We start from the raw sequence: 26,079 nt of genomic DNA on the forward strand, positions 1-26,079 counted from the left end.
AGAGTAAATAATCCCGAGGAGTCTGGTCATTTGGATGAGTTGCTTTGTTTTTGAAGATAGCAGCCTGGAGCAGTAAAAAGATTGAAATAAAAAAACACTGAGCTATAGGTGTCTCTTTGTCACCAGAAATACATAAACTACTTTCCCAAGGGTTAATTCAACTGTGTAGGAGGATGAGGAAGATAATATAAATGAGTGAAGCATGCCATTAAATCTGTAGAAGCAGACACACCTGCAAAGAAATACTCTGTGTTTTGCTTGACACATGAGGCTAACTTAGGCTATATTATATAATATATATAATTTAAATATATATTATATATTTTTAAATATATATTATATATTTAAATTATATATTATAAATATAAATAAATATATATTATGTCTATTTTTATGTATCTATATATAATATATAAATATAAATATATAAATATATAAGTATATATCTGTATATAAATATATAATATATAAATATAAATATATATAAATATATAAGTATATATCTATATATAAATATATAATATATAAATATAAATAAATATATAAATATAAATGTATAAGTATATGTCTATATATAAATATATATAATATATAAATAGATATATTATATATAATATATATCATATATATATACATATTTGAGATGCAGTCTCACTTTGTTGCCCAGGCTGGAGTGCAGTGGCATGATCTCAGCTCACTGCAAACTTTACCTCCCGAATTCAAGTGATTCTCTTGGCTCAGCCTCCTGAGTAGCTGGGACTACAGGCGTGCGCCACTGTGCCCAGCTAATTTTTGCATTTTTAGTAGAGACAGGGTTTCACCATGTTGTGCAGGCTAGTCTCAAACTCCTGACCTCAGGCGATCCGCCCGCCTAGGCCTCCCAAAGTGCTGGGATTACAGGCGTGAACCACTGCTCCCAGCCTAACTTAGGCTATATTTTGTCTTCCCATTTTGAGGACATGAATGCAGAAGAAATTCTCTACTGAAAGAAAGACAACAAACAAGACTAATGATAAGTGACAATGGACAGTGAGTTTCAATGACAAGGATACTAGGGACTGGTGGATGGGAAGTGTGTGCATCCAGGACGCAGCCAGTCTCAGCTTCTACTTATTGCTGCTCGATAGAAATCCAGGCAAGGGCTGCCAGATCTTAAGATTCCTGGAGAGATACCAGTGATTTCTATTTTTATATAAAACCCATCAATTTAAAAGAGTTGACTCATTGAACAACGAAAGTAACATGACTATATTCCCCAATAAATATTTGTTCATTGTAGAGCATCCTCCTTTGGTAATAATTTTTAATAAAACAAAAAACAAACTTTCTTATATATCAGTTATATTTATAAATATAATTATATAATAATAATTATAAGCATTCTTTTAGTCCATTTGGTTTACTGTAACAAAATACCTTGCCTGGGGAACTTTTGTTTATTTATTTATTTAGAGACGGGGTCTCTGTTGCCTAGGTTGAAGTGCGGTAGTGTGATCATGGCTCACTGCATCCTCGACCTTGCAGGCTCAGGTGATCTTCCCACCTCAGCCTCCCGAGTAGCTGGGACTACACATGCCACCATGCCTAGCTAATTTTTGTACAGACGAGGTTTTGCCATGTGGCCCAGGCTGGTCTCAAACTCCTGGGCTCAAGGGATTCATCTGCCTTGGCCTCCCAAAGTGCTGACATTACAGGAGTGAGGCACTGTGCCCAGCTTGGGAAACTTACCAATGACAGAAATTTATTGTTCACAGTTCTAGAAGCTGAGAAGTCTAAGATCAAGGCACCTGCACCTGAATTTGCAGGTGTATTCCTCATAGTTGGAGCTTTCTACCTGTGTCCTTACCTGGTGGAAGGAGCAGACAAGCTCCCATGGGCCTCTCTAATGTGGACATTCATCCCTCATGACCTAATCATTTCTCAAAGACCCCATCTCTTAATACTACTGCATTGGGGATCAGGTAGCAACATATGAATCTGCAGGGGGACACAACCTTCCAGACCATAGCAACTGCTATAGCTTCTTCTACTATTTTCTGTTATTGTCTTTGCAAAGAATAGCCCCAGACTAACATGTTTGTTGAGAACATATGTTTGGGGGTTTTTTTGGTAGTGTTTTTCAGTCTTGGGGAAGCTGCTAGCATTTGCTATTTCTGGGAAATTAGAAAGCTATGTTTGGTAAAACCAAACTTAAAATATGAGAAAATGGGCTATGAATGAAGATTTGAGAAAATTTTGAGTAAAATGCATAAGCCATGCATGGATTTTGTAACATCGGTTTTGACTAGGGTGTGTATGTGTGTGTGTGTGTGTGTGTTTTTCTTATTTCTTAATTCATAGCCGTGCTATAGATACTTGAGGTTGCTGGATAAGCATCTTTTACTGAAGTGAAGTATTACTGTACCTAATTTTAGAATATATAATTTTAAGGATGAATATTTCTATTAGATTTTGCTTTAATTTCTATGAATTTAAGCTTCTATTTATAGACAATGCAACAATTGGGTTTTTAAGAAATCCTCAAAAAACATTCTGGAATGAACTGTAAAATGTCCCAATTAAAATCTGCTTAGTACCCAACATGCAATTGATTTTTTTTTTTTTTTTTTTTGAGATGAAGTCTTGTTTTGTCTCCAGGCTGGAGTGCAGTGGCACGATCTTGGCTCACTGCAATCTCCGCCTCCTGGGTTCAAGCGATTCTCCTGCCTCAGCCACCCAAGTAGCTGGGACTATAGGCACGCACCACCACGCCCAGCTAATTTTTGTATTTTTAGTAGAGATAGGGTTTCACCATGTTGGCCAGGATGGTCTCGATCTCTTGACCTTGTGATCTGCCCATCTCGGCCTCCAAAAGTGCTGGGATTACAGGTGTGAGCCACCGCGCCCAGCCCATGCAATTGATGATTAACGCTTTTGATTTACACTCAATATTTTCTGCTTCGCTTCCTCTCATCTTCCTTCTCTCACTTCCTCTTCCTCCCTCTGCATCTTTTCTGCATTACCCCTCTCCCCAACTTTTTGGAGACCAGGAAGAAAAACGAAACAAGTATTTCAACAAATGTCTATGCTGCTGCTGCTGCTAATTGATGATGATGGTGATGGTGATGATGGTGATGATAATGGTGGTGATGATGGTGATGATGATGGTGATGATGATGGTGGTGATGATGGTGATAATGATAATGATGGTGATGATTATGGTGATGATGATGATGACAACGATGATAATAATGGTGATGATTATAATGGTGGCTAACATTTGTTGAGTGCTTCCCATGAGCCAGGCACTGTTCCGAGTGCTCTAAAGAGAATATCTCATGTAATTCTTACAGAACCAAATGCTGACAGCATGACTTGTCAAACTACGGACAGAAGTCATCTCAGGTAGCATTTACTGTGAAAGGATTTTGGAAGTACACAAACATGATGGAGAATTAAGTGCTGCCATTTGAGTTTTATAAATGCAAAGGCCACAGTTTTTGGATTTTGAGAGGCCGGTTCCTAATAGCAGTGACTCAGCAGTAGAGCCTGGAGTTGAGCCCAAATCCCTTGTTCCTCATCAGGGCCCTTTTCTACATCCCTTCCAAAATTAGGCTGAAGTTAAACTTTTAGCTAGACTGATTGAGGATAATTCTCAGAAACAGTTTCATAACAATGAGATCATGGTTATTTGTTATTATTTCCTCAAATTTTTATTCTACATCTTAAAATACTACCAGCAAAATCAGTTCTGGGACTAATCGTTTAAAACATGATATTTTAACTAATATAAATAAATGATACCTAAAGGTCTTCATTAGATGAAGTAAAATAATCAATGCTGAAATTATGTAAAATATAGTCTATTCAGCATCAAATATTTAATAAACAATATCCTTTTTAACAGATACACACACACACATGCATACACACACACACACACACACACACACACACACGTTTCTCCTTTTAGTCCTTCTTCCCCTTTGGTGTACCTAAGGATCTAGGACCTAGATTTTAACTGCTTTTGTGTATATTTGATATCTTTGCAAAATTCCTATTTGTCACAGATTTGAAACTTAGAAACAAGGTCAAGGCCTAACTAGACATTCCAGTTAATAATTTTTTGGCTCAGGGCAAGTTAGTTAAGCTGTTTGGGCCTCAGGTTTTCCTTCGGAAAATAGTTGTAAAAGCACCTAGTGTTTGATGGGTAAAGGTGGGTGGGAGAGACTCTAAATAAGACTATGTATCAAGTCCCTGACTCTTTGTAAGTGCTCAATAAATCTCAGCCATGACAATTCAAAACAACAGAAAGCAATATGTAACTAGAGGTTAGGAAAATATGTCTTGAACTCACATTTTTTAAACATGGGTTTGTATTTTCTGTGAGCTTAAATAATGAAGCCATACTTTAAATAGTGTTTAAGAGCATAGGATTTAGAGCCTGAAACACCTGTGTTTAAGTCCTGTGTACTAGCTGTTTTCCCCTTGGGCAAGTTCCTTAATTTTTGGAATCACATTTTTCCATTTTCAAATTGGGAGTAATAATTAGCTCCCCTACAGGATTGTGATAAGGATTAAATAAGTGAATGCATATAAAGCATGCAGACAGTTTGCAGGCTGCAGCAAACAGTAAGTGCTAAAAATGACCTGTAATGTTATCAATCCCTGATTTAGAAGAAGATAATCCATATTTTCAATTAACCATTGCCGTGTAACCAACACTACAGCTTAAAATACAGCCTAGGAGCATGCAGCTTGGGCAGAACTCAGCAGGGACAGCTGGGCTCTGCCATGTGGTGTCAGCTGGGGTGATTCATGCATTCATCTGGGAGTCTGACTTGACCAGAACTTCTAGGATGACTTCATATCCACGTGTGACCCCTCAACTAGAGTGTCTGAAAAGGCTGGGATTCTCTGGCCCTCTCCAGAAGAGTGGCTCAGTACAGCACAATGGTACAGTACAATGACAGCTATTTTTTTCCAGGGTTGGCACTCTTTTTTGACCTACAGACGTGTAGATTCTTTAGAGGTGTATTTGGCTTCTGGACTGGCCCTTAGATTAGAGAAGACCTTTCTCACCTCTTTTAAGAAACAGTTTTTTTGATGCCTTCATCTTCATTTTAATTTACTTATTCTATTCACTCAAAAAAAATAATTCAACATACAGTGGTGAAGAAACTAAACAAGTTCTTGCCCTCAAGGAGCTTAAACTCTATGCAGGAGATAGACAATAAACATGTAGGTAAATAAAGTAATTTCAGGTTGCCATTGGTGCCAAGGAGGAAACAACAAGGCCGGTGTCAGAGAATAACCCTACTTATAGGTGGAAAGAGAAATCTCCTCTGAGGAGGTGTTAGTTAAGCATAGTCATGATAGAGGAAGAAGGCCTAATTTCAACAAGAGCTGGGGAATAGGGTCACAGACAGAGTGAACTGCATGTGCTAAGGCCCTGAGGTGGGAAAGGCAAGGACCTGAAAGGAGGCCAGCGTGGCTGGAACCCAAAAGGCCACTGGAGTATGGCAGAAAGAAAAGGTGCTGCCCCAGATTATGAAGGCCAAGAGGTATCTCAGGGTGCTTGGTTTTGATTTGGAGTGCAATAGATAGCCAATGAAGGTTTAAGTAGAGAGGTGACATTTTATATTTTGCTAAAGGTTACTTTGCCATGAGCAAACACATACAGTGTTGAGCTTAGTGACCTTCCCCTGAACCTCAGGTAGCATCAAGATTAGTCACTGATAGTATCATAAATAAGAGATCTTTGCTGGGTGCAGTGGCTCACGCTTGTAATCCCAGCACTTTGGGAGGCCGAGGTGGGTGGATCACTAGAGGCCAGGAGTTTGAGACCAGTCTGGCCAACATGGTGAAACCCCGTCTCTACTAAAAATACAAAAATTAGCCGGATCTGGTGGCGCATGCCTGTAATCCCAGCTACACAGGAGGCTGAGGCAAGAGAATAGCTTGAAACCTGGAGGCGGAGGTTGCAGTGAGCCAAGATCGTGGCACTGCACTCCAACCTGGCTGACAAGAGCAAGAACCTGTCTCCAAAAAACAACAACAAAAAAAGGGATCTTATTGCTCTGCTCAAATGTCTCATGAGAACATTTTAAGCAGAGCTTATTTTTGGCAGAGGTTGCTCTCAGGTAAATATGGTCATTTCTTAAATTTTCCAGAGTATCACCACAGTTGGGGCACCTCATTATGCATTATTATAAGTCCTTGTGAGGATTAAAGAGAATATATGTGAAATACCTAGGTGTGGGCCCCATATATGTGGTCTACAATATGCACCCTGTACTATGCAGCACTGCAGCCCCGTGCCCAACCCCTCAGTGACAAAGCTGCATCTGTTCTTTCTCTTGCCTTGAGGGTGCCTTCTAGACCCTGCCCTCATCTCCTTTTTTTTTTTTTTTTCTTTTTTTGAGACAGAGTCTCATTCTGTCACCCAGGCTGGAGTGCAGTGGCATGATCTCAGCTCACTGCAACCTCTGTCACCCTGGTTCAAGCGATTCTCCTGCCATGGCCTCCTGAGTAGCTGGGATTGCAGGTGCGCACCACCACACCCAGCTAATTTTTGTATTTTTAGTACAGATGGGGTTCCACCATGTTGGCCAGGCTGGTCTTGAACTCCCAACCTCAAGTGATCTACCTGCCTCAGCCTCCCAAAGTGCTGGGATTGCAGGCATGTAATCGTGTAGCACAATATCTAATGAGGAGTTTGCTAACACAATGCTGGTTAAGCCACCTACTGTGAAAAGGAAAATGAATCCTAGGGCTCAGAGTACTGCGGGGGATCATTTGGTGTTGCTCCCGTGAAGCCCAACCCACCCATCTTCTCTTACTTTATGGTTTCTTTTTTCAATGTATGTTTTTTGTTGTCAAGTTCTCTTTTCTAATCCTTAATTTTTCTTACACCCTTGATCTCCATTCCTCGGGATTTCATCTTTTATATGCCTCAAAGAAGTTGAAAAATATTTTCACCAAATATGTCTTTCTGTGGAAGATAGAGGAATGTTTCAAATATTTACTATTTTCTTTAGTATTAATGTTCCCTGATTCTTTCCCAGCATCATTGCTCACCTGTACAACTCTTATAGGAGCTATCATGTATTACTTAGCTATGGGGCCAGGAGAGCTCACACAGTGAAGCAAAAAACTGGCTGCTACTAGAAGATCTAACTGGAAACATTATCTCTATTTATGTCTGCCTCTTAAGTTGTCTGCACTTTGTGTCTGGAATGAATGGAAAGAATATTGATTGCAAAGTTGTCCTGAGAATTCACTGATGGGTAATCTAAGGGTGTAAGATCAGAAATGTTCATACATAAACTGGTTTTATAATTCAATAATTTGTTTTGCAGTGTTTATAGCTTTGCTGTCAGCTAAGCGAGCTACAGACAATAATAAAATGATTCTTATACTTAGAGAGCATTAGATAGAGCTGTTATTATGACTTATTTCTTTGACAGGTTGAAGTCGATCCTATTACTACCTTCCCTCTGAAGGGCTTGACACCTCTCACAGAGTATACTATTGCTATTTTCTCCATCTATGATGAAGGACAGTCAGAGCCTCTGACTGGAGTTTTTACCACCGGTAAGCAGCCTCATTATGGTTTGAAAAGTTTTGAGAGTAGCTATTAATATATAGAAACCAGAACCTGGAGCACCTTCTTTATTTGTGATTTTGAAGAGATTAAATTTTAATTTTTATTTCTTTTATGTTATTAAAAAATAAACAATTGGATGACTATTATGTGTAGTGGCTAATTATTTTTTATCAAAGCAAGGAAGAGAGAGAAAAGACCACCTAAATTCAAAAGGTCTGTTTTTAAAAAAATGTATGTTTTTCTCTTCCTAATCTTATACCTTTTACTTTCATTCCTTAGTGTAAAACTTCTACATCCTTCTTCCATTCAAATGAGTGTGTGTATTAAGTTGAATTTCCAAAATTGCTGATCTCCAACAGTTTTGGCCCATAAAAATGACAGTCTCATACTATTTAGCTCAATATATCAGTCGATGATTTTCCCCGAGCCTGAAATCTTCATATAATAAGAAGTAATATTTTAAACACTAAAATTAAATATAAGACATGAATACATTATTTTTCTTTTCTATATGTACCCTGTAGCCACTTTTTGTCTCTTGGTGGCAACAATTCTATTATTTGCTTTCTGAACTTATCATGGATTGCACTTGGAAACAAATGTAGTCTCTACTGAGGAGATGAGAAGGTAATTTGGAGACAGATGAAAAAGAAGCTGGATTGAGAAATAATGTTTGTGGAAAAATTCAGTAATTTAACCAAATCTCCAGAAGGCTAATTCTAGTTGGGATTCTCATGGTGTCCTATCAAAAAGTTGGGTTTTTATTTTTTTTTGTTTTTAAACTCTGACTTCAAATAATAAAAATCAATTCTTTGATAATTTATTTTGGGTGCAGTTGGGTGTTATACTTTCTGTTGTACATCCCAGAAGTGTGTAAGCTCTGAAACAGTGGAAGGCCTGATAAATTCTATTTCATTTCTGATGACCACCATATGTACAAGTTAAAAGATTGAAGTTTCTTTTCCAGGATTAATACCAGGGAGCGATTTAGCAACTAAAGCAAATAGAACTAAAAGGGAAACTTTCTTAGGCCCCTATTTTGTTAATTTCCTCAAGATACTTGGAAAATAATATTTAAAAAAAATGAATATGGCACTCTTGTTTTTTATAGTTAATGAAAACAGCCAAATAGAAAAGCTAAGAGTTTTGGAAATTACTGGAAAAGTTTTAAGATCTGTTATTTCCATGGTTTCCCTAATTTATGATATTGGTGAATGCTGGAAACAGAAATGGAAGGCCACCCTGGACTGATGGGCCCCAGTTTTCCTTCTTTCCTGTGCTTTCCTAAAGCAAAAGATTCCTCAAAGAGCCTTCTACACCCCTGGGAGATACTTGGGTTTTGGCTTTCTTGCCTTCTTATTTCCCTAACAAAACCTCCTTCCTCGGTTTACAGAGGAAGTTCCAGCCCAGCAATACTTAGAAATTGATGAGGTGACGACAGACAGTTTTAGGGTGACCTGGCATCCCCTCTCAGCTGATGAAGGGCTACACAAATTGATGTGGATTCCAGTCTATGGGGGGAAGACTGAGGAGGTGAGTTTTCTGAAACAGACTGAAAATTAATCTGGAGCATTAGTGAATACCTACTGCTGCTGGAGTTGGTCTTCACTTTAAAATATATTAGGAATCCCAGAAGTAATTAGTATTTTACATGGCTTGGAGTTTTTAGAAATGTCAAATCATAAGATTTTCCTAATATTATGATGTATTGTTGCCAGAGCTTTAGTTATATATTTATATATTTTCAGATTCTTTGACTTTAATAAATGACATTTAATACAACTTTAAAATGTCACTTTTGCAATATTAATAATTTATTTGCTGAGGGGATTGAAAGGAATAAAGTCTCTGGCTTGACCTTAAAATGGACTTCGACAGCCTTGGAGTTCTTTATGATTGGTTGTTTCTTGCTTATGCTCAGAATAACACTTTTTCTTTACTTGTTTTTTCAAATAAGCATAGTTACTAAGCACCAAAATATATTTCAGGTTGTCCTGAAAGAAGAGCAGGACTCACATGTTATTGAAGGCCTGGAGCCCGGTACGGAGTATGAAGTTTCACTATTGGCCGTACTTGATGATGGAAGCGAGAGTGAGGTGGTGACTGCTGTCGGGACCACACGTAAGTCTTGGTCTGGCCACAATGCGTTTCAGCTGCTCCCACAATCCCTCTTTACCCCATCAATTTCCTTCCCCATCTGCTTTATCCTTGGCTATGTAAGCTTCAATTTCTCTTTGTCCCCCAGAATTCTTCATATATCTTCACTTTCAATGAAACCAGTATGTGAAGCATCTTAGCTTCCTAGATAATGATCAACATGAAGGCAGGGACCATATCTGTGTTGCTCACCATTATATTTTCCAGGACTTAGCACAGTACTTGGCACATGTTAACTGTAGAGTAAATACCCATCAAATGGATGGGTGGATAGATGAATGGATGTATGCAAAAATGGATAAAATAATTTACAAATGAATAGATTGCCAAACAAATAAACCTAGGGCCAGCATGTCAAAGAGTTTCTGGAATTTTCCAAGAGTCTTGTACAAAATTTACTCGCTGATTCATTCATCTCTTCATTTTTAAAATATGAGGTATTGACCACATATTAACTTGCCTTTGCCTGGGTTCCCTGGAACCAGATTCTAGACAGAAATTGCAGCCAGAAAGTTTATTGAAGAGTGCAGTTGGGAGATGCTTACGTAAAAAACTGAGGACAGCAGGACGGGGCATGGGAAGAAGTTGAAACTGAACCCTCAGCTAATCTTATTATAATGGAGGTCTAGTGCTGGGATGACCCTTCTGAGTTGTCCCAAATTGAGGCAAAGGGGCTGAGACTTCATACCCTTGCATCCCCAGTCGCTGGAGGTGAGCCATTCCCTGACAGAGGCCATGAACTCAGGCGAGACAGTTCCCAGAGCTGTGAACTGTTGGCAGGCAGTGTTCCAGCACCAAGTGGATTGGTGTGTTGACCCTAAAAAGAGGATCTGGGAAGAGCACCACATCTGTACTTCATTCTGCTATATGCCCACGGTGGCTGTAAGAAACAGAAGATGCACTGCTTGTCCAAGCACATTGCACTCCGTGGTGGTCCTGTTTGGCAGCCTTTTCACAACTTGGTCTACAGCACTGTCTAATTTCCCTTAATTACCATGGCTATGCCCCTGTTTCAAAGTAATTGGGTGGTTTCACAATTCTGTAGATGTAGTTCAAATGTTTATATGAAGCCTGGTATCTGTGATGAGAAACTTTAACATTCTTTGGGTTTCAGTTTTCTTATCTGTGGCACAGATATGTCTGCCTTACTTACAATTCATTTCTTTGGTCTTCTAACCATTGTCATGTTTGTTGTGGGAGGCAAGTGAGATAATATAGGTGAAATGTTCTTTGAAAGCTACAACATGCTATAGAAAAATGGACAGTTATTTTTGCAGCATTTTTAAGTAATATATTGCTTTTAGTTGACAGTTTTTGGACAGAACCAGCTACAACCATAGTGCCTACCACATCTGTGACTTCAGGTAAGGTCAAATAGTAGCCTGCTTAACCACTTTAAAAATTTTCTTTAAACAGATGTTATATTATCCTGGTTTTATTTATTATTAACTAGGAAAAGAGATGACCCTCCATTCCTTTTCTGGCACACTGGTTCAAATTTCACGCCTCTCAGAGCCTCTCAACACCTTCCTTGCCACTAAATGCCCATGGATCTCCTAGTCAACTGATCTCACTGATACATCACTCTACCTCTTTCATCTTTGTCTGGATGCTCATGCACCTTACCTGGGATGTTAATGTAGCTGCCTCCCCAGGGGTCTTTGCCCTCCTCTTTTTTTTTTCTTTTTATTTTATTTTATTTATTTATTTTATTTATTATTATTATACTTTAAGTTTTAGGGTACATGTGCACAATTTGCAGGTTAGTTACATATGTATACGTGTGCCATGCTGGTGCACTGCACACACTAACTCGTCATCTAGCATTAGGTATATCTCCCAATGCTATCCCTCCCCCCTCCCCCCACCCCACAACAGTCCCCAGAGTCTGATGTTCCCCTTCCTGTGTCCATGTGTTCTCATCGTTCAGTGCCCACCTATAAGTGAGAATATGCGGTGTTTGGTTTTTTGTTCTTGCGATAGTTTACTGAGAATGATGATTTCCGATTTCATCCATGTCCCTACAAAGGACATGAATTCATCATTTTTTATGGCTGCATAGTATTCCATGGTGTATATGTGCCACATTTTCTTAATCCAGTCTATCATTGTTGGACATTTGGGTTGGTTCCAAGTCTTTGCCTTTGTGAATAGTGCCACAATAAACATACATGCGCATGTGTCTTTATAGCAGCATGATTTATAGTCCTTTGGGTATATACCCAGTAATAGGATGGCTGGGTCAAATGGTATTTCTAGTTCTAGATCCCTGAGGAATCACCACACTGTCTTTCACAATGGTTGAACTAGTTTACAGTCCCACCAACAGTGTAAAAGTGTTCCTATTTCTCCACATCCTCTCCAGCACCTGTTGTTTCCTGACTTTTTAATGATCGCCATTCTAACTGGTGTGAGATGGTATCTCATTGTGGTTTTGATTTGCACTTCTGTTGCTCTCTGTTGAGAATTCCTCTTCTTTTCTCTTTTTTTCTTTCAGAGACAGGGTTTCATTCTGTCATCCAGGCTGGAGTGCAGCGCCACGATCAAGGCTCACCACAGCCTTGACTTCCTGGGCTCATGCGATCCTCCAGCCTCAGCCCCCCAAGTAGCTGGGACTACAGACATGTGCCACTGTGCCTGGCTAATAGTTTTGAATTTTAGTAGAGATGAGGTCTTGCCATATTACCCAGGCTGGTCTTTAACTCCTGAGCTCAAATGTTCCTTCATCCTTGGCCTCCCAAAGTTCTGGAATTGCAGGCATGAGCCACCATGCCTGGCCTTGTTGAGAATTGTTCTTATCATGTTTTCCTTGCATTTCTGTGGGTAACTGACACTTGGCTGGTCTATCGTTTTTCCTACATTAGTTGTTTCCTCTCTCAGCTTAGCTTTCCCCTTCACTGTAATACACCTCCCAACTAGCTGTCAGAGTCAACTTCGTAAAACACAAGTTTGATAATATCATTTATTTACTTCTCTAAGACACTTCAATGGCTCTCCATTACCCATTTGTTGATTTGTTCATTCTTCAATTAATCCTTATCAAGCCTTCTTTGTGCTCTAAAGTCTTTTTCACAGCATCCAAGATCCTTCCTAGTTGGGTCCTGCTTCCCTTCCTGGCCTCAACCATATTTCCTATGCTTCCCCCGTTTTTCTCTTGCAATCCCAAACTCCTTTCCCTAAATGTGAGAAGTTCCCTCCCATTCCCATTGCCTGGTAGCCACCCTGCAATGGTGCCAGGTAAATGTCAACCCCCCTCCTCCTCTGTGACACTTTTACTATTTTTGTTGAGTTAATAACTATATAAAAACCAAAGCCCTAACAGTCTGACACACAGAAAAAGTTCAATGAATATTTTCTAAATGAATTAATAGATGAATGAAGAGAAAGGAGAATGAGAAAAGATGGACAAAGGGAAATGAAGTTAGGGTAGAAGAGAAAATTAAAAAATGCAACAAATAAGGGAGCAGGCACCTTGAGAGATGAGCACGAATGTGCCAGGAAACACGGGTAAAGGAGTTTGGACAAGTATCAGAGAAAAGATCGTGTCTGTGTGGGCTGAATGGATAAAGGCAGCCTGAGCGCAGATTTGTGCTTTGAATGACAGGTGTTAAAAGAGAAATGGAGGTGAAGGCAGGTGATTGGGATGTGTGTTGGATGCTGGATTGCACACAGAGGTGGACAAAGTCTGGCCCACTGTGCCCACTTGTCCACAGAGCACTAGTGTGAGGTTCTCATGACCACTCTTTCCTTTGGGTTCCATGGGCTGTTTTTCTAGTCTCAGGGCTTCTTCCCAGTTCTCTTTACTAGTGCACATACAGAACTGACAGTTTTGAGGGCTCCATGGTCTCATCTTGTAAGCATCTCTTAATTCCACTTTTATTTGCTGCTAGTAGGTATCATGCCTCCCCATTAAGCACCATAGCTGAGCCCTTCTTGCCTCATATACATCTATATTACAGGGATACATTAAATGATGCTTGCTGTCACCCCACAGGTATTCTCTGTGGCTCATTTTGGAATATGGTATATTAAAAGTTTTTTAATCCTTGGTTGTGTTTATTCCAGTTTTCCAGACGGGAATCAGAAACCTAGTTGTAGGTGATGAAACTACTTCTAGCCTGCGGGTAAAATGGGACATTTCTGACAGCGATGTGCAACAGTTTAGGGTGACCTACATGACAGCTCAAGGGGACCCTGAGGAAGAAGTCATAGGAACGGTCTGTATAAATTTAACTGACTAGAAACTCTGCAGATGTTACTAACACAGCTAATAAGACTGTCTTCGGAGATCAATGCAAACTTTACTGCTCTTTACTCGGTGACTCTGCCATCTCCAGAAACTAATGTTCTCTGTTAATCTGACTCCACTACTGGCTTCTTAGTGACCTTTATAAATCCAAAACTTGCTCCATGTACAACTTGCTCCAAGTTAATAACCTCTGAACATTGTTTCAAATATTCCTTCTCTTCTGCTGCCTTGCACCTGTTCGAGCACCAAAGTTGGGTCATAAAAGGCCATATGCACTTGTATCTGTATATATGTATGTATAGACATGTATAAAAGTTTAATATAGAAAATAATTTCTTCTGCCCTTGGAAATCTGATAAAAAAACTTTTAAGCAAAGGACACAGAAAAGGTCTTCTATATGGTATAGTGAAAATATTCTTAATAAAATACCATCCGTTAACCAATAGTTATATTTTTCATTGACATCAACTCGTATTGAGTAGATTTATAGTCATTTCTAATTATTCTTAACATGGGTGTATCCCCTCAGGGATTTAGATTTTTATACATTGAGTTTTCTTTGAGTTGTTTTATCTATCTTTCCTTTTTCTAAATGATACACTCTTTTTTTCTAATTTATTTATCTTTTTTTATATACTTAAGTTGTGGGATACATGTGCAGAACATGCAGGTTTTTTACATAGGTATACATGGACCATGGTAGTTTGCTGCACCCATCAACTCGTCATCTACATTAAGTATTTCTCCTAATGCTATCCCTCCCCTTGCCCCGCAACCCCAACAGGACCCAGTATGTAATGTTCCCCTCCCTGTGTCCATGTGTTCTCATTGTTCAACTCCCACTTATGAGTGAGAACATGTAGTGTTTGGTTGCCTGTTCCTGTGTTAGTTTGCAGAGAATGATGGTTTCCAGCTTCATCCATGTCCCTGCAAAGGACATGAACTCATCCTTTTTTATGGCTGCATAGTATTCCATGGTGTATATGTGCCACATTTTCTTTATCCAGTCTATCATTGATGGGCATTTGGGCTGGTTCCAAGTCTTTGCTATTGTGAATAGTGCTGCAATAAACATGTGTGGATGTATTGTTATAGTAGAATGATTTATAATGCTTTGGGTATATACCCAGTAATGGGATTGCTGGGTCAAATGGTATTTCTAGTTCTAGATCTTTGAGGAATTGCTACACTGCCTTCCACAATGGTTGAGCTAATTTACAGTCTCACCAACAGTGTAAAAGTGTTCCTATTTCTCCACATCCTCTCTAGCATCTGTTGTTTCCTGACTTTTTAATGATTGCCGTTCTAACTGGCATGAGATGATATCTCATTGTGGTTTTGATTTGAGTTTTTCTAATGACCAACGATGATGAGATTTTTTTCATATGTTTGTTGGCTGCATAAATGTATTCTTTTGAGAAAGTGTCTGTTAATATCCTTCTCCCACTTTTTGATGGAGTTGTTTGTTTTTTTCTTGTAAATTTGTTTAAGTTCCTTGTAGATTCTGGATATTAGCCATTTGTCAGATGAATAGATTGCAAAAATTTTCTCCCATTCTGTAGGTTGCCTGTTCACTCTGATGATAGTTTCTTTAGCTGTGCAGAAGCTCTTTAGTTTAATTAGATCCCATTTGTCTATTTTAGCTTTTGTTGCCATTGCTTTTGGTGTTTTAGTCATGAAGTCTTTGCCCGTGCCTATGTCCTGAATGGTATTGCCTAGGTTTTCTTCCAGGATTTTTATGGTTTTATGTCTTATGTTTAAATCTTTAATCCATCTTTTCATTTTTGAAACATGTGGTGTTTGGTTGCCTGTTCCTTTTTTTGTATAAGATTCATTTTTGTATAAGGTGTAAGAAAGGGGTCCAATTTCAGTTTTCTGCCTATGCCTAGCCAGGTTTCCCAACACCATTTATTAAATAGGGAATCCCCTCCCCATTGCTTGTTTTTTTCCAGGTTTGTCAAAGATAGATGGTTGCAGATGTGTGGTGTCATTTCTGAGGTCTCTGTTCTGTTCCATTGGTTTATATATCTGTTTTGGTACCAATACCAAGCTGTTTTGGTTACTGTGGCCTTGGACTATAGTTTTAAGTCAGGTAGTGTAATGCCTCCAGCTTTGTTCTTTTTGCTTAGGATCGTCTTGGCTATATGGACTCTTTTTTGGTTCCATGTGAAATTTAAAGTAGTTTTTTCTAATTCTGTGAAAAAAGTCAATGGTAGCTTGATGGGAATAACATTGAATCTACAAATTACTTTGGGCAATATGGCCATTTTTACGATATTGATTCTACCTATCCATGAGCATGAAATGTTTTTCCATTTGTTTGTGTCCTCTCTTATTTCCTTGAGCAGTGGTTTGAGTTCTCCTTGAAGAGGTCCTTCACATCCTTTGTAAGTTGGATTCCTAGGTATTTTATTCCCTTTGTAGCAATTGTGAATAGGAGTTCGCTCATGATTTGGCTCTCTGTTTGTCTATTATTGGTGTATGGAAGTCCTTGTGATTTTTGCAATTGATTTTGTATCCTGAGACTTTGCTGAAGTTGCTTATCAGCTTAGGGAGATCTGGGGCTGAGATGATGGGGTTTTCTAAATATGCAATCATGTCATCTGCAAACAGAGACAATTTGACTTTCTCTCTTCCTATTTGAATACCCTTTATCACATTCTCTTGCCTGATTGCCCTGGCCAGAACCTCGAATACTATGTTGAATAGGAGTGGTGAGATAGGGCATCCTTGTCTTCTGCCGATTTTCAAAGGGAATGCTTCCAGCTTTTGCCCATTCAGTATGATATTGACTGTGGGTTTTTCATAAATAGCTCTTTTTATTTTGAGATACATTCCATCAATACCTAGTTTATTGAGAGTTTTTAGCATGAAGGGGTGTTGAATTTTATTGAAGGCCTTTTCTGCATCTATTGAGATAATCACGTGGTTTTTGTCATTGATTCTGTTTATGTGATGTATTATATTTATTGATTTGCAAATGTTGAACCAGCCTTGCATCCCAGGGATGAAGCCGCCTTGATCGTGGTGGATAAGCTTTTTAATGTGTTGCTGAATTCGGTTTGCCAGTATTTTATTGAGGATTTTCGCATCAATGTTCATCCGGGATATTGGCCTGAAATTTTCTTTTATTGTTGTGTCTCTGCCAGGTTTTGGTGTCAGCATGATGCTGACCTAATAAAAAGACTTAAGGAGGAGTCCTTCTTTTTCTATTGCTTCGAATAGTTTTAGAAGGAATGGTACCAGCTCCTCTTTTTACCTTTGTCAGAAATTGGCTGTGAATCCGTCTGGTCCTGGGCTTTTTTTGGTTGGTAGGCTATTAATTACTGTCTCAATTTCAGAACTTGTTATTGGTCTTTTCAGGAATTCGACTTCTTCCTGGTTTAGTCTTGGGAGGGTGTATGTGTCCAGGAATTTATCCATTTCTTCTAGATTTTCTAGTTTATTTGCATAGTGGTGTTTATAGTATTCTCTGATGGTAGTTTGTATTTCTGTGGGATCAGTAGTGATATCCCCTTTATCATTTTTATTTTTTTTTGAGATGGAGTCTCACTCTGTTGCCCAGGCTGGGAGAGTAGTGGCACAATCTCGGCTCACTGCAACCTCCTCCTCCTGGGTTCCAGCGATTCTCCTGCCTCAGCCTTCCGAGTTGCTGGGACTACAGGCACCTCCCATCATGCCCGGCTAATTTTTGTTTTTTTTAGTAGAGACGGGTTTTCACCATGTTGGCCAGGCTGGTCTCAAACTCCTGACCCTGTTATCTGCCTGCCTTGGCCTCCCAAAGTGCTGGGATTACAGGCATGCACCACCCCTGCCCCCGTTACCATTTTTTATTGTGTCTACTTGATTCTTCTCTCTTTTCTTCTTTATTAGTCTGGGTAGTGGTCTATTTATTTTTTTAATCTTTTCAAAAAACAAGCTCCTGGATTCACTGATTTTTTGAAGGGCTTTTCGTGTCTCTATCTCCTTCAGTTCTGCTCTGATCTTAGTTATTTCTTGTCTTCTGCTAGCTTTTGAATTTGTTTGCTCTTGCTTCTCTAGTTCTTTAAACTGTGATGTTAGGATGTCGATTTTGGATCTTTCCAGCTTTCTCCTGTGGGCATTTAGTGCTGTAAGTTTCCCTCTAAACACTGCTTTAGCTGTGTTCCAGAGATTCTGGTACATTGTGTCTTTGTTCTCATTGTTTCTGAAGAACATATTTATTTCTGCCTTGATTTTGTTATGTACCCAGTAGTCATTCAGGAGCAGGTTGTTCAGTTTCCATGTAGTTGTGCAGTTTTGAGTGAGTTTCTTAATCCTGAGTTCTAATTTGATTGCACTGTGGCCTGAGACTGTTTGTTATGATTTGCATTCTTTTGCATTTGCTGAGGAGTGTTTTACTTCCAATTGTGTGGTGAATTTTAGAATAAGTGTGATGTGGTGCTAAGAAGAATGTATATTCTGTTGATTTGGAGTGGAGAGTTCTGTAGATGTCTATTAGGTCCTCTTGGTCCAGAGCTGAGTTCAAGTCCTGGATATCCTTGGTAATTTTCTGTCTCATTTATCTGTCTAATATTGACAGTGGGGTGTTAAAGTCTTCTACTATTATTGTGTGGGAGTCTAAGTCTCTTTGTAGGTTTCTAAGAACTTGCTTTATGAATCTGGGTGCTCCTGTGTTGGGTGCATATATATTTAGGATAGTTAGCTCCTCTTGTTGCATTGATCCCTTTACCATTATGTAATGCCCTTCTTTGTCTTTTTTGATCTTTGTTGGCTTAAAATCTGTTTTATCAGAGACTAGGATTGCAACCCCTGCTTTTTTTTTTTTTTTTTGCTTTCCATTTGCTTGGTAAATATTCCTCCATCCCTTTATTTTGAGTCTATGTGTGTCTTTGCACGTGAGATGGGTCTCCTGAATACAGCACACCAGTGGGTCTTGACTTTTAACCAATTTGCCAGTCTGTGTCTTTTAATTGGGGCATTTAGCCCATTTACATTTAAGGTTAATATTGTTATGTGTGAATTTGATCCCGTCATTATGATGCTAGCTGGTTATTTAGCCCATTAGTTGATGCAGTTTCTTCGTAATGTCAATGGTCTTTACAATTTGGTATGTTTTTGCAGTGGCTGGTACCGGTTTTTACTTTCCATATTTGTTACTTCCTCCAGGAGCTCTTGTAAGGCAGGCCTGGGGGTGAAAAAATCCCACAGCATTTGCTTGTCTGTAAAGGATTTTATTTCTCCTTCACTTATGAAGCTTAGTTTGGCTGGATATGAAATTCTGGGTTGAAAATTCTTTTCTTTAAGAATGTTGAATGTTGGCCCCCACTCTCTTCTGGCTTGTAGAGTTTCTGCCGAGAGATCCACTGTTAGTCTGATGGGCTTCCCTTTGTGGGTAACCCGACCTTTCTCTCTGGCTGCCCTTAACATTTTTTCCTTCATTTCAACCTTGGTGAATCTGATGATTGGGGTTGCTCTTCTCGAGGAGTATCTTTGTGATGTTGTCTGTATTTCCTAAATTTGAATGTTGGCCTGTCTTGCTAGGTTGGGGAAGTTCTCCTGGATAATATCCTGAAGTGTGTTTTCCAACTTGGTTCCATTCTCCCTGTCACTTTCAGGTATACCAATCAAACGCAGATTTGGTCTTTTCACATTGTCCCATATTCCTTGGAGGCTTTGTTCATTCATTTTCATTATTTTTTCTCTAATCTTGTCTTCATGCTTTATTTCCTTAAGTTAATCTTCAATCTCTGATATCCTTTCTTTCACTTGATCAATTTGGCTATTGATACCTGTGTATGCTTCACAAAGTTCTTACGCTGTGTTTTTCAGCTCCATCAGGTCATTTATATTCTTCTCTAAACTGATTATTCTAGTTAGCGGTTCCTGTAAGCTTTTATCAAGGTTCTTAGCTTCCTTGCATTGGGTTAGAATATGCTCCTTTAGCTCGGAGGAGCTTGTTACTGCTTACCTTCTGGAGCCTACTTCTGCCAATTCATTAAACTCATTCTCCTTCCAGTTTTGTTCCCTCGCTGGCGAAGAGTTGCGATCCTTTGGAGGAGAAGGGGCATTCTGGTTTTTGAAACTTTCAGCCTTTTTATGTTGGTTTTTTTCTCATCTTTCTGGATTTGTCTACCTTTGGTCTTTGATGTTGGTGACCTTTGGATGGGGTTTGAGTGGTCGTCCTTTTTGTTGATGTTGATGCTATTGCTTCCTGTTTTTTAGTTTTCCTTCTAACAGTCAGGCCTCTCTGCTGCAGGTCTGTTGGAGTTTGGTGGAGGGCCATTCCAGACCCTGTGTGACTGGGTATCATTAGCAGAGGCTGCAGAAAAGCAAAGATTGCTGCCTGCTCCTTCCTCTGGAAGCTTCATCCCAGAGGGTCACCTGCCAGATGCCAGCTGGAGCTCTCCTGTATGAAGTGTCTGTCGACTCCTGGTGTCTCCCCATCAGGAGGCACGGGGGTCAGGGACCCATTTGAGGAGACTGTCTGTCCCTTAGCAGAGTTCGAGCGCTGTGCTGGGAGGTCCTCTGCTCTTTTCAGAGACAGCAGGCAGGAATGTTTAAGTCTGCTGAAGCTGCGCCCACAGCCACCCCTTCCCCCAGGTGCTCTGTCACAGGGAGATGAGAGTTTTATCTAGAAACCCCTGACTGGGGCTGCTGCCTTTCTTTTAGAGATGCCCTGCCCAGAGAGGAGGAATCTAGAGAGGCAGTCTGGCTACAGTGGTTTTGTGGTGCTGCGGTAGGCTCTGCCCAGTCCAAACTTCCAGGCAGCTTTGTTTACACTGTGAGGGGAAAACTGTCTACTCAAGCCTTACTAATGGCGGACGCCCCTCCCCCCACCAAGCTCGAGCATCCCAGGTTGACCTCAGATTGCTGTGCTGGCAGTGAGAATTTCAAGACAGTGGATCTTAGCTTGTTGGGCTCCGTGGGGGTTGGATCTGCTGAGCAAGACCACTGGGCTCCCTGGCTTCAGCCCCCTTTCCAGGGGAGTGAATGGTTCTGTCTCACTGGCATTCCAGGCATCATGGGGTATGAAAATAAACTCTTGCAGCTAGCTCGGTGTTTGCCCAGATGGCCACCCAGCTTTGTGCTTGAAACCCAGGGCCCTGGTGGTATAGGCACCCAAGGGAATCTCCTGGTCTGCGGGTTGCAAAGACCGTGGGAAAAGCATAGTATCTGGGCTGGATAGCTCTGTCCCTCACGGCGTGGTCCCTCATGGCTTCCCTTGGCTAGGGGAGGGAGTTCCCCAACTCTTTGTGGTTCCCGGATGAGGCGACGTCCCACCCTGCTTATGCTCACCCTCCATGGGCTGCACCCACTGTCTAACCAGTCCCAATGAGATGAACCCGGTACCTCAATTGGAAATACAGAAATCACCCACCTTCTGCATTGGTCTCACTGGGAGCTGCAGACCAGAGCTGTTCCTATTTGGCCATCTTGCCCAGGGACCAAAATCAATGATACACTCTTAATCGTGGCCTGGTACACTTTTAATCATGGCCTTCCCATGTATTCTAAATTTACACCATATCATAGTCTAGAACCTGAAAATTCTTTCTTAGACATGTTTCTAATCAAACCAGGTAACTCCGGTATGCATCCAGAAGAATTTTTCTTTTGAGTCATAAAATATGTTTATTTAGCTCATTACTTGCATTTCTTGCCCTCTGCTGCATTATTTCTGACACTCTGGGAAAGAAGTCTACAAAATTTATTATTGCTCAAGTATAACATTATCATTCCTTTGCCTTCCTCACTCAAAAAGCCTTCAATGGGAAGTTACTTTTATTTACGTGCTTACATAAACAACTATTTGACCCCAGAATCCTTTAAAGAAAGTACTTCATTTCTGGCTGATGGAGGAAATATTACAGGACACAGTGATAGACCCAAGAAGAGCCACACCTACTGTGAATAGCCAGAAGGCCATTACACTGATCTGGGTGTACTTTTGAAAAGTTAATGGATTCTTAAACAAAATAGATTGAATTACAAATTCACTCAGACCATACACTTCAAATGGTTCATGATTGGCAAATTCAAAAAAATAAAATAAAATTATGGTTAGGAATGGTAATTAAATATATAAGTTGTGATTTTTTTTCTGTGTTATTTTTCTCATATTGTAATTGAGTTCCTAAAAATGAGACCCGTGGAAACTTCCCAAGGTGAGAGGCTTTGTTTTGTTTTGTTTCTGTTTTTTTTTTTGTTTCTTCGCTTTTTGTTTTTTACTCTTTCTAAGAAATACATTAAGCTTCTTAGTGAATTATTCCTGTTAATTTGGAAAGAATAAAAATTTAATCTCATGCATGCACTTGTAAGCTATGCAAGGTAAAATAATAATAATATTTACTTTGGGTTGTCTCTAGATAATTTTTCCTTTTCTAGTTTCTTTCATTTCACACTGTTTATTTTTGACATAGTTGGACACCTAGATGAAGGGAAAAAAAGATCAAAAGTCTTAAACACTCTGACCCAGTTAAACAAACCTGTAGTAAAAACGAAAAATATTGATAAATTTGGTGGTGCTTATTTGCTTTGCAAAACTGTTTTTTTTTCTCTCTCTCTCTCTTTTGCTCTACAGAAGAACCTACTGTAGAATTCTTTAAGTATCAAGCTCCTTTAGAGGATTTTAATTAAATAAGATATGTACACACTTGATTTACAGGCGCCCTCTCAGGGACTCACCTGAGGGTTCTTTGAAAATTTGTATCAGTGTTTTATGAAGCGTTACTGTGATACAAATGTAATGTGTTATGACTGGAGACAGAAAGTGGACTGCATGTAAATTTAGATTATGAAACTAAGGTGGACAGGCAGATGCACATCTGTATTAAAGTCTGAGGGTCTTGAAATCACATGGACCAAATGACATCTTAAAATAATAATGTATGGCGCAGAAAGACAGATGGCTAAGACATACTATGAAAGCAAGAAAGGAAATGTGTCAAGATAAGAGGAATACCAAACCTTCCTTAACTCTCAAGGCTGATTAAATTTACACAAAGAAATGATAAGCTTGTGTACTGAAGTTGGACAATAGTGTATGTATATGTTATACACTGTGTATTATAACATTGTAGACCAAATTTCAGCTTAAACATATGTAAAACAAGGGGAATTTAATTTACGTTTCCAGTTGAGGTAAATGAAATGTTTCTATACTTTCTAGATATAATTACATCTATCAAATACTTCTAGGTTAAAAAAAACCCTTTGAATTCTTAGAAATAAAACTATAGTACCTGTCAAATATTTTGTAAGGATTGACTTTCAACTCTGTCTTGGAATATGGAGGAGTGGCAATGACATTGCCATACATTTTGTTGTCAGGGTAGGAAGGTCTCTCATTTATTTTAAAAGGCTAGTCAGGATTTCAGAATTTTCTAGAGCCTCAGTGTAAAAATCTGTAGCTATAACATGAATTCTGGGTTGCAAGAATACGTCTAGAGTAAGAATACTCAAAGTGTGACTCAGTCTCCTACATGACTGCATGATAGTTTCAGATATTAAGATTAACATTTTAGAAACATTGATAGCCATTTGACATTACTGCAACAACCTGAGAACATGATCACTTTTCTAACCACTTGGTTTTATCGTATTTTACAAATAAATTGGTCTGCAATGGATGGGAATTAAAATGACACCACCACCACCAACAACAGCAACTAGTCCTTCACCACAAAGAGTTTGAGAATCACTGCCTAGAACTGAACTTCATAAGAGGGGAACACAGCGAGATGCAGGGCATCCTCTTTCTACTGCAGGAACAGCTGGTTGGATATGGTCCAGGTTGCTCTGAAAAGCTTTGGGTGATATTAGAGCCAGACATGAAAATCCATTTCTGAAAAAAATTAAAAGCATGAAGCTCCCTGGTTATATTTCCATCCCACTTAACCATGAACATTTTTTACAGAACTGTTTTATAAATAAAACCAGCATCTGTTCTGACCTGCAGCATTTGTTTTTAGTAGGAGCACATTTTTTTACTTTGCTTTGTCTAAACAAGCAGAGGCCAAGCAAGAGGAACTTTGCATACCCAAGAGGAGATGGTTTTTTACTCTTGAAAATGAATATCAATAGGGTAAGAAGGTTCAAGTGGTGCAGTCATGTGGAGTAGAGGACAAAGGCCCAGACAAGATTCTTGGGGTTTCGGTATGGCTCTTTTACTCAATATCTATATGGGCCTCAGTTTTCTCATCTGTAAAATGAATGTGATGATACCCCTTATTTCAAAAGGTGGTAGTGAAGATTAAGTGAATTACAGATTGAGAATTTCTAATCCTAAAATTCAAAATCTGAAATGCTCCAAAATCCAAAACGTTTTGAACACTGACATGATGCTACAAGTGGAAAATTTCACATAGAAGTAATTAACACAAACTTTGTTTTATGCACAAAATTATTAAAAATATTGTATAAAATTACCTTCAGATTATGTATATAAAGTGTATATGAAATGTAAATGAATATTGTGTTTAGACTTGGGTCTAATCCTCAAGATACCTCATTATACATCTACAAATATTCCTGAATCTAACAAAATCTCAAATCCAAAACACTTCTGGTCTCAAGCATTTCTGATAAGGGTTACTCAATCTGCATATGCTGTATTAGAATGCTTACAGCAGCACCTGGCACATAGTAATTGCTAGGTAAGGGAAGCCTCTTACTATAAATCACAGCAACTATTCCTGGCAAGCTAATGAGTCTTCTAAAACAGTCACACTGCTTTTTAGTATTCCATGTGCTAAATTTAATTGGTTAGTTCCAAGACCATGGGCTTCTCAGTTTCAAAGAAGACATTATTTAACATCAACATGGGTGGTTTGTTAGATGGACAAATTGAAATGAATGCCCAGGCTCTGCTTCAGAGGGGTTACATTTAAGAGAAACACCCTGAGGGAAGCTATGTTGGTGGAGTAATGCAAGTCAGGGCAACCTCAATTCTTCTCTTACACGTTCTTAGTGCTAGGGCCGTCTAACTCATTCTGGAATAAAGCAGAGCTCCTTTGTAAATATCTCCTTCTCAGGACCCCGAGTCCACACATCAATTCAGACCTGTACATTTCAATGGCCCTCTCCTATGAGGAGCAAAATCATATTAATCTCATATAAAAATCATCTAATTTAGATTTCCTTGTTTCATATTTAAAATACTGCTTTTAAGGGCTTAGCAATATCTTAGCAACAGCTGCTTCTGGGTTCAACTCGAGGCTTTCTAGGGCTTATTCCATGATTTATAGGTTCCTTCCTTCATCCAGAAGGAGACAGCATCGCCCTTTGCCTGCTGGCATTTTACCCAGCACTTGAATAGAAAAGTAACTCCAGCTGTCCTGGTCTTGTGACTCCCTTAAACCCGTTTGAGTCAGTTCTTACATCCTAGCACTTTTCCAGCCATGATTAAGTTCTTTAAATGGCCCGGTGATGGGCCAGCTTCTCACTCCTGGAGCACAGACAGAAAGTTTTGTGGTTTTAGCACTGAGAACATGTGGCTTTTCTGGTCCAGACGATTCTTTTCGAGGTGGCAGAGTTCACAAGCCACCACATGGAGCCCTGCACTCACACTTGCACGATGTCGAACCCACTGCTGCATTTCTTTTTTGTGGCGACAGCCTTTTAGACACAGAGTGATGGTGATTCTAGATTGAGGAAGGCAACTCCTTTCAGAAATAAAAAAGCTGCACCGTTTTTTAGTGTTGCTGGTAAATATGCTTCAGCTCAAGAAAACTTGGCTTTGATGTGTGGTTCTGTTGCTCTTGGCTAGGATCCATCCTTTCTAACTGAAAGAAGAAAATGCTGGGGTCTGATTATCTCTGAAGGAGGAAATAATGGAAGGCTGACTTTGCAAGAGGATACTTAAGTAAAATAAAAAATGATAAGCAGCAGGCTGGATTATAGAATGAGCTCTCCCAATCTATAAACACCTGCTATCTAAACAGGCCATTATTCTCTCTTCTGGATACTTTACAAATGCCAAGAAGATGTTGAGAGAAGAATATTCCTTAGAGCTTAAGAGTGTCAAATTTAAACCTTCTGTATTAGTGATTATAAACTAAGGGTTACTGTGATGGGAATTTCAGGGAGAAATGCTTTTGCATG

General features: G+C 39.3%; 1 protein-coding gene across 6 annotated transcripts in view; it reads left to right on the forward strand.

Annotated features, from left to right (window-relative positions):
- The window catches only part of COL14A1 (collagen type XIV alpha 1 chain), a 245,293-nt gene that overhangs the window by 92,955 nt on the left and 126,259 nt on the right, over nt 1-26,079 (forward strand). For all 6 annotated transcript variants that reach the window (XM_016959807.4, XM_054656977.2, XM_016959810.4 and 3 more), the window contains 5 exons: nt 7,449-7,575; nt 8,982-9,121; nt 9,577-9,709; nt 11,050-11,109; nt 13,811-13,962. In XM_016959807.4, coding sequence (XP_016815296.2) covers nt 7,449-7,575; nt 8,982-9,121; nt 9,577-9,709; nt 11,050-11,109; nt 13,811-13,962 — 612 coding nt within the window. The remainder of the gene's footprint in view (nt 1-7,448; nt 7,576-8,981; nt 9,122-9,576; nt 9,710-11,049; nt 11,110-13,810; nt 13,963-26,079) is intronic.

Source organism: Pan troglodytes, chromosome 7, assembly GCF_028858775.2.
Source record: "Pan troglodytes isolate AG18354 chromosome 7, NHGRI_mPanTro3-v2.0_pri, whole genome shotgun sequence".
Lineage (NCBI taxonomy): Eukaryota > Metazoa > Chordata > Mammalia > Primates > Hominidae > Pan > Pan troglodytes.